This window comes from Pteropus medius, unplaced genomic scaffold (genome assembly GCF_902729225.1).
Source record: "Pteropus medius unplaced genomic scaffold, Ma_sr-lr_union100, whole genome shotgun sequence".
Lineage (NCBI taxonomy): Eukaryota > Metazoa > Chordata > Mammalia > Chiroptera > Pteropodidae > Pteropus > Pteropus medius.
In genome coordinates this window covers 3,540,236-3,549,029 of record NW_024354886.1, presented here as the reverse complement: position 1 = coordinate 3,549,029, position 8,794 = coordinate 3,540,236, and the positions used below count along the sequence as shown (strand labels likewise).

Sequence of the window (8,794 nt, the reverse complement as noted above, 5' to 3'; positions counted from 1 at the left end):
GATGGCCTGGCCGATTTCATTTGCCTTTGGAGTTTCTATTAAACACTTAAAAAAAAAAGAGTCCAGGCCGATGACGCCACCCGTCTCTGCCAAATCTTGCAGTTGGGTGAGAGGCGGGAAACCAGCCAGAGTTGGGCAAACTTTCCAGGATCAGGCTTTTCCTTAAGTGTAGGACTTGGGCGGGCACAATCTCGTGACAGCTCGGTCACCAACAGCTCAGTGACCTTGGGAGCAACTCTGATGCACGTTTGTAAACGCGATGGTCTTAGTTCCAGCCTAACCGCTGGCGAGGGTTATTAAAAGCAAATGGATCTATTAGTGTTTGGGAGTGACGGCAGTAGTGTTAATAATCTCAGCCTATTTGGAGATGAGGGAGAGAGGAGTGAGGGTAACTTGGAAGATCGGCAACGGGGGAACACCTCAGGTTCCCGCCGGGAGAGCGGCGGCGCAAGTCTCCATAGACCGTGTAGCGCGGCCAAAGCGCGCTCCCAGCAACCGCGGTTCTAGTTGCGTTTGCGGCCGTACGTCACGGCCTTCTCGGCTTCTCATTGGGTGAGCCCGCCCAATCATGTGACTCCAGCATGCCGTATAAATAGGGGCAAGGAGAAGGCGGAGGTCCGCCATTTCGTGGACGCCGGGTCCGTGAGCGTATCTACGGGAGCTGGGCGGAGGGGAGCGGAAGGCCCGTCCGAGGGTGTGTGGATTTGAGCCTCCGCGTTTCTAACCCAAGATTTCGGTAAGAGACCAGCGTCCAAAGGAGTGAAGTGGGAGGTGGAACTTGAAGAGTATGGAGGTTGGGGTCAGGCCCAATGGCGGTGCCAGATTGAGACAAAGAGACGCCGCCGCCATTTTGTGACGTTCAGCACGGGCGGTGGCGAGGGCTCCAGGCCCGCCAGAGGCCGTCCCTCGGCCTTGAAGTGAAGCTGTTTGTAACTCTCCACTGGGGGCTGAAGTGGGGTGTGGGATTACCCGAGAGTTTAGGCAGAGGGGAGCTGGTAACCATGTTGTATGTACTCCAGGCCGCGGCCTTGCAATTTATGGCGCCTTTTTTTTTTTTTGCACCACGTTTTCTTAGGGAGGTCTTAGATTTTTTTCCTCAAGTCACTAATCAAGCTTTCTGTACTCATTTTTCTTTTTATGTCATTTCAGTTTTTAAAGCTGAACCTAGTTTTGTTTTTTTAAATCGATCGTCTTTGAGCAGCATCGTTCTTGTTCTCATTAAACTGTAGGTCTGAAACTGGTCACGGCAAAATTTTTAAAAAATCAGCCCCGGCAATGATTTGGTTTCACCGCCTGAGCACAGGGTGGGGTCACGCAAATAGGATGTGTGTGGACTGGATTGGTTTTTTTTTTTGTTTTTGTTGTTTTTTTTTAAATAATCCAGAGCGGGGAGAACGTGGTGTTATGAAAAACTCTTGAGTATTTGAGTAGGCTGCTCTTCCATGCAATTGAAAGTGGCCTAAGATGAATAGAATCATTGCCAAGGCAACTTTGTGGTGAAGGTTTATCTAATACAAACCCGTAAAGTGCAGTAAATTCTTTCATAACAAATACTTAATCTTTTCCACTTGAGGTAAAATTAATATAAGATTCATTTTAAACTACAATTCGGTGACAGTACATTCATAATGGGGAACCATCACATCTGTTTAGTTACAGAACATTGTGATTTTTCCTCCTGAGGAGACCTGTACCAATTAGTAGCCACTCCCCCTTTCCCCTGTCTTTACCCCCCAGCCTAGTAACCGCTAATCTTTCTCTAGATCTACCTGTTTTGGACATTTTTCACATACATGGAGTTGTGTGCACCTCTGTGTTTTCTATAACTGCAATTTTAAGGTTCATCTACGTTTGTAGTATCAGTACTTTACTGAATAATCCATTGTATGGATAATACATTTTGCTTTAACCGTTGTTGATGGACGTTTGGGTTAATACTCTCTGGCCCTTAAGAATAGTGCTGCTTTTGAGGTACATTTTTAAAAAACCTAACAGTCTTGTTGCTTTAGAAATGAAGCTGGTTAAGTTTTGGTGTTAAGGCACATTAATATTGTTTCTAGTTGTTTAGCCTTAACTACTTCTCTTCTGCATGTAGCTCATTTGGTTTTGAGTCCCCAGTATTTCAATATTTGCTTCTGAGCAGGTTATCCATATGTCTAAGTGCCTTATTTTCAAGGTTAATTGAAATAACGGGTAAAGTTTCTAACTCGGTGCCCAGAGTGTAGTAAGGGCTCATCCAGTGTTTTTCCTTCGCTTTTCAAGGAGGCATTTTTTTTCTTAAGCAATTTGTGCTGACTTCCTGGCAGTTACCAGGAAAGATTAGGGAGAAACAGGTGATTCAAGGGTGATAATTTTACTTGTTTGGTGTTTAGTACTTCGGCATTTTTCCCTAAGGATATGTTTTTCACTGTGTATATTGAGTAAATCTTCAAACAGAATTTTTTTTTTTTTAACAGCAATGCATCGTGATTCCTGTCCATTGGATTGTAAGGTTTATGTAGGTAATCTTGGAAACAACGGTAACAAGACTGAATTGGAACGAGCTTTTGGCTATTATGGACCACTCCGAAGTGTGTGGGTTGCTAGAAACCCTCCCGGCTTCGCTTTTGTTGAATTTGAAGATCCCCGGGATGCAGCCGATGCTGTCCGAGAGCTAGATGGGAGGTAATTTGATTGATTTTTACTAATGGTAAATATGTTGCTTGTGTTTCTCATATTTAACATTTCTGGGATATGTAGTTTTGGATGACTTCTTGGTTATCTGAAATTGACGTTACTGGATATAACACATAAAACTTTTGCAATCAGAAAAAGGACACAGGTTTACTGGAGATAAGTAGGAAGTTTTTATTGGCCGTTGAAGAAAATAATTTAATGGTCAATTCTTAGGCAGATCAATTGCATCCAGAAAAAGGTCAGAACATTTTAATCTAAATTCTCCACGGTGTCAACTGTGTTGTCATTTTTGAATTGTTTTCAAAACAATTTGGAATAAAATATTTTCTTTCAGTAAGAATGGCCACGGACTGATGATTGCTGTAGTTGAATGATGGTTACATGAGGGTTTATCGTACCATTATCTTTTATGTGTTTGAAATACTTCCTTAAGGAAGTGTGGATTGTATAGCCGTTTCCCTTTGTAATTAGTGTCCAGTTAGCTGGCTAATAAATAACATTCGAGCCTTAACAGTGAACAGGTGTTGCCTTTCTTCCTCCTTGTAGTTGGCATTTGGAAAACCATTAGATTTCTTGAAACCAAGGAAAACTTAATCCTTAAGCTCCCCTCAAATTAAATGGTTTGAGAGTTGGCTATAAAGCTGTATAAAAGGTTTTTTATCCAGGTAGATAGCAAAAAAATGTTTCCAGGGCCCCACCTTTTTCCACTGTCGGAATATGGTGGCTTATCTAAACTAAATGGTTATGGACTGATGAAGAGGTGGGCGATAATTGCCTTTTTCTGCTGCATTTTCTTACATGTCAACTATCAAGGGATTATTGAGGAGCGGGGTTGATATAAAATGGCCAATTGTTTTTGTCCTGTTTAATTGCTTTGTTTTACATGGACAATTGGGGGAGAGGAAGACCAAACTTAGTGTAGTAAGGTCAGTAAACAAGTGCTGGGACCTAAAGGAAGAAAGAAGTAACAGGGACAGTAGATGAACTAGTTCTTTGAGGATGAATCCAGAGGTTTTCACACTTAAATTGCAACTGTTAAAATAACCTTGAGCCCAGTAATCAGACTGACTTAGAGCAATAAAATGTAATGAAGTTAGTTGATTTCCTTTAAGAAAAGGGGAAGCAAAACTTGCTTTGGTATTAAGAATTCTGGAGGTATTCAGATGTGTTCTTTGCTAAGAAGCTAAGTAGGAGTGTGTTTTTTGTTTTTTTTTGCTTTAAAACATATCTCTTAGAAATTCAGGTTGGCTGTTTTAAAATTAATGTTTCTTCCTAGAACACTTTGTGGCTGCCGAGTAAGAGTGGAACTGTCGAATGGTGAAAAGAGAAGTCGAAATCGTGGCCCACCTCCCTCTTGGGGTCGTCGCCCTCGAGATGATTATCGGAGAAGGAGTCCTCCACCTCGCCGCAGGTACTTGAGAGATAGCGTGGTTAGAGGTATTGCTGTAATGGAGTAGCTAATAGGAGCAGGTATTTCTCTTAAATTTGTTGGTGGGTTTTAAACTTTGAAGAATCGGAGGTTTTTATGAAACATTTGCTGGGTGTAGTTTGGGGTATGTGAGTTGTGCTGAGTGTTGGCTTTTGTCTTTAGGTTCATGTTGGTAGTCAGTAACTTCTATCTTGGATCTGTCTTCTAGTTCATCTTCTAGTTGCATCTTTCCAAGTCTTCCCTTGTACTTCAATTTAGGCCTTTTTCCATTTCTTGACTCCATAATGACAAACATTACATTCAACTCTAGCTCTTCACAAAAATGTGTTTTCTATTAGCACGATTGTAATATTTATCAAACAGGCAGCTGTTTTAATGTTACAACTGGTAAAATAGAAATCATTCTGAAACGAAAGTCACTGACCAATAAAGGGGGCGAAAAAAGTAATCCCAGTCATCTGTTCTTCAAACCCAAATAGGAGAGAATTCAGTTTTTTTATAATTGAAAATGGCATCATTCTTGGACCAGACAGTGTTGTTTGGTTGCTATAACTCCACATCTCCTCAGACCTTCAAAATAGTTTCTATAGGACTGAATTTACCTCTTACAGGTGAGTGAAGTCCTTCTAGGAGATAACGAGTTCAAAATCTTGCCCCTTTTGCTATTTTGAAAAACAAAACACACTGTTGCCCATCATAATAAAGAGTATTTGTTAGCTAATAGATGGTTGTACTGATGGCTTGTTTTTCATTTTTTTTTTGTGCTTTTTGGTCCATCTATTAATAAAAATGAACCCCGTTACAGAGTCACCATCATGTCTCTTCTCACCACCCTCTGAGTCTGCATTAGCCAGTCAACTAGCCCTTTCAGCGTCATGTGACCAGCGCGCCCCATTCAGCTTGGCTGGTGTCGTTTCACATGACCCAGGCATGGCCAGTCGTCAGGTTGCACCGCCCTTTGGTTCCCGAGCATGCTGTTTTCTCTCAGCCTTCTCTCCAACCTTAACCAAATCGGCAGCAGCCACCTCGACCGCCCACACATTCCTGGCCAATCAGCTCAGCTGTTTATTTACCAAATGTCTTCACAACAACTACAGCAGCAGCCTTCGGCTAACAAAAAAGCAGGAAAAATCCACAACACCCCCTTCGCCAACCAACTAAATCCAACGCAACATCTGGCAAAACCTTTTCAGCAAATTCTTCCTGGCCGTCAGTCCGGCAGCCTCACCTCACCATTTCTAGCTTGTTGAAACCCAAAACTAGTAAGTTTTTCCTGCTTATACAGTTTACTGCTGGTTAAAATAAGGAGTAAGCGGCTTAAAGTAATTCTTTTTTCTGGATCAAAGGCTGGCTGTGCATAATTGAATGGTAATGTACATATATATTGCTTGAATAAAACTTTTAAGGGTGATAGGGAACTCATAATGTAACTTAGACCTTCCAGTGGAACTTATTTGCATGTGTGAGATGCCAAACTAAAAATTTTAATAACTAACAGATTTAGCTTTCCTTTCTAGCAAAAATTTGTTCACTCCTATCACCTTTAAATGGTTTTACTAACCGTTTTCAAAATTTTAAAAATTTGGGGGTGAAGTGGGCCAAGCTAAGGTAATTTTGATAAGTCTAAACACACTCTTAAATGTGACGATCACAAATGCAGTTCTAATGTAGCACTTAATGGCATCAATATTTACACCTAGCGCGTTTTCACAAAATTACACTATCCACCTGGTACCTAAGTCTTGTCATGGACTTACAGGTTTGCATGGGTTCCAAATACTGGTTTATGGTACTGTTTTTGGAACTACTTGTGGGACTACATTTTGGTGTGGTGTTTTGGGTAGTGAAGTTAGTTTGACATGAAGTTTTGCATTGGACAGATCTGCTGTGAAGCATTCTTTGTTAAAGTGAATCCATGGTTGGAATACCTGCTTTTCACTTGAGCTTTTGGTTCCTTAATCCTTCTGTGCCTTTTTTTTCTTTTCTTTTTTTTCTTTTGTTTTGTTTTGTTTTGTTTTTGGACGATGGGTGCCAGTTCTTCGGCACATTCACTGGGCCCAACAGTGAGAATGAAAAGTTGGGAAATGCCTCACGCCATAAATACTAATTGACAATTAGCCTAACTTTCCTTTTTCTGCTTTTAGATCTCCAAGACGGAGAAGCTTCTCCCGCAGCCGGAGCAGGTAAATAACTGCCTTTTTTTGGCTACGTTCTCAGAAATGGTAGTGTTGCCGTCATTCCCAAATTGTTTTCCAAATGATTTGGTTAATGGGCGTAGACCCTTGACTTTAGTAACGAATCAGATGGTATATAGAACCAGTGTGGAGTTGTAAGACTGAAAGAGCTTTTAATTTTCAAAGACTTTCTACAAATGTTTATTGTGTGTAATCCTGAATGGTCCCATTTTTCTTTCCCCTCTGCATTTATAGGTCCCTTTCTAGAGATAGGAGAAGAGAGAGATCACTGTCTCGGGAGAGAAATCACAAGCCGTCCCGATCCTTCTCTAGGTCTCGTAGGTAAGATATTCAATGACTTGAGCCATTTAAGACCTTGCATACATAACATATTAGAAACAAATGAGTCTTTTCTCAAGCCATTTTGATAATATTTTTATAACTTCCATAAAACATTTTGATGTTTTGTTAATTGTCACCAAGTTACAGATGCAACTTGTGTTTTTTTTTTTAGCCGATCTAGGTCAAATGAAAGGAAATAGAAGACCAGTTTGCAAGAGGAGTGGTGTACAGGAAATAACTTCATTTGACAGGAGTATGTACAGAAAATTCAAGTTTTGTTTGAGACTTCATAAGCTTGGTGCATTTTTAAGATGTTTTAGCTGTTCACATTTGTTTGTCTTGGAACAGTGACAAAGATGTAATTCTCTGTGGTTTGAAATGGATCTTCAGAGGCGTATAATACCAAGAATTGTTACTTTACAATGTTCCCTTAAGCAAAATTGAATTTGCTTTGAACTTTATTTAGTGGTGCATAGACTGATAGATAATAAACCTCTTAATTCCTGCCCAGCTACAGTGTGATGTTTAATGTGGAAACAACTGGCAAAAATTGAACATAAGATTTTTTTCATAGCTGGGATGTAATATGCAGCTGTGGTTGAACATGCAGTCTTCAAAAGCTGCTGTGAACACAAGCCAGCAGGTAAAAACTAAAGCTGCACTATTAAACTAGATTAGTGGTTAAAATTTTTTTTTCTTTTAAACCCAACTCATTTTCACACTGGGCAGAGGTCTAGTTGGTGTAGAATCTAAGAATTTTCAAGAAAGTTAGTTTACTTTTGCTTTAGGTTATAAGTTTCTTATGTGATTGCTGTATGTGAACACATATCTCTCTATAACATTCTTTATTTGGAAATTTGAGACTATTCAAGATACCAGTGTCCTGCCAGTTTAAGGGTACATTGTAGAGCTGAACTTTGAGTTACTGTGCAAAGTTTTTTTTCATGCTGTCATTTGTAATATGTTTTGTGAGAATCCTTGGGATTAAAGTTTTGGTTACAAATTGTTGTTTAACCTGAAAGCTTGTTTTTCCTTGCAAAACTAAATCTGTGAGCTTGGTATCAAGTTCAGGTATAACATTCCTATTGGAAGCCATACTTATTTTCTTGTAAAAAGTGCTTTTGAATTAATAAAATAATAGCATAATTGTGTAATAGTTGAACCCACTATTACCATAGTTCTTGTCCCATGGAAAGCAGTTGGTTACACAAATCTTAGAAACGAAATTGAGGCTTTTGAAGTAAAGGAGATACGTGGTTGTCACCTAAGTGATTGTTAGTACTTACCATATTTTAGAAGTAGAAGCCAGTTCAAAGTCCATGATACTCAGTGACCAACATTTTAAAGTTTAGCAGCCTGGTACATTATAACCCAAAGTTGGCCTTAAAAAGGACTTTTATCATTAGCATGAGAACTTTTCCACAAAGCTTTAAAAATTGCTTCCATTTTATATAATTTGAGGTGTTGCATGGGAATTCTAAATTGATACATCATGATGTAAAATTCACTATATGGTTTAAATGTAACAGTGCAGAATTGAACATGGAGGCATGCATAACGTTCCTCTTAGAAATCCAGAGGAGTTGTAATTTCAAATTTTTGTGCAATTAGATTAAATTATAATGCAACACTCTTGTGGCTTAGTTTTCTTAAATGTGCTTTTAATGATAATTTTGGATTATTCTGTACTGACTTTAATATGAAAGAAGTTATTGCATTAAGAGTTGACTCTATAAGGATATTTTATAAATCATAGGTCCTAAACAGATTTCCAGTGATCCTTAACTTTTCATGCAAATAACAAGGGAGGAAAATCATCGGTGTCCTAAAGGAAAATTGGTATCAGTGAGGTTCAGTATGAGCCTTGTTACAGAGGACATTTAAGACTACCTATTGATTTACTGGGAGCTCTAGTTTTGAGACTTTTGTCTTTCTGCATTTCCTCATAGCCTAAATACTTTTTTGTTAGGGTCAAGGCAAGATAGCCAAGCCATACAAGTGATATGGTACACCAATAATTACACTGCTCTCAATAGGCATTTAGACGGGCCTTTTGGGGAGGGGTAGTATACAACTTCGAGTCTTAAATTGGAAGGTTCCTGTAAAAAGGATAATAGAGTATAGGTATTACGTGGTTAATACAGAAGCTGAGATAAAATTAGTATCCTGGAGT

At 39.4% G+C, this 8,794-nt stretch overlaps 1 protein-coding gene across 1 annotated transcript; it reads left to right on the top strand.

The window, feature by feature from the left end:
- Positions 1-578: 578 nt before the first annotated feature.
- On the top strand, positions 579-8,251 carry SRSF3 (serine and arginine rich splicing factor 3). Its single transcript, XM_039856344.1, has 6 exons — positions 579-736; positions 2,457-2,664; positions 3,953-4,087; positions 6,250-6,288; positions 6,535-6,621; positions 6,794-8,251. Exons 2-6 carry the CDS (start codon positions 2,459-2,461, stop codon positions 6,819-6,821), a joined length of 495 nt encoding a protein of 164 aa, XP_039712278.1. The 5' UTR covers positions 579-736; positions 2,457-2,458; the 3' UTR covers positions 6,822-8,251.
- The last annotated feature ends 543 nt before the right edge of the window (positions 8,252-8,794 follow it).

Excerpts from the sequence above, each read along its gene's own strand:
- SRSF3 (XM_039856344.1), top strand. The coding sequence starts at position 2,459 with ATGCATCGTGATTCCTGTCCATTGGATTGTAAGGTTTATGTAGGTAAT. Across the intron at positions 4,088-6,249 it reads AGTCCTCCACCTCGCCGCAG|ATCTCCAAGACGGAGAAGCT; the intron begins GTACTTGAGAGA and ends TTCTGCTTTTAG. Across the intron at positions 6,622-6,793 it reads TCCTTCTCTAGGTCTCGTAG|CCGATCTAGGTCAAATGAAA; the intron begins GTAAGATATTCA and ends TTTTTTTTTTAG.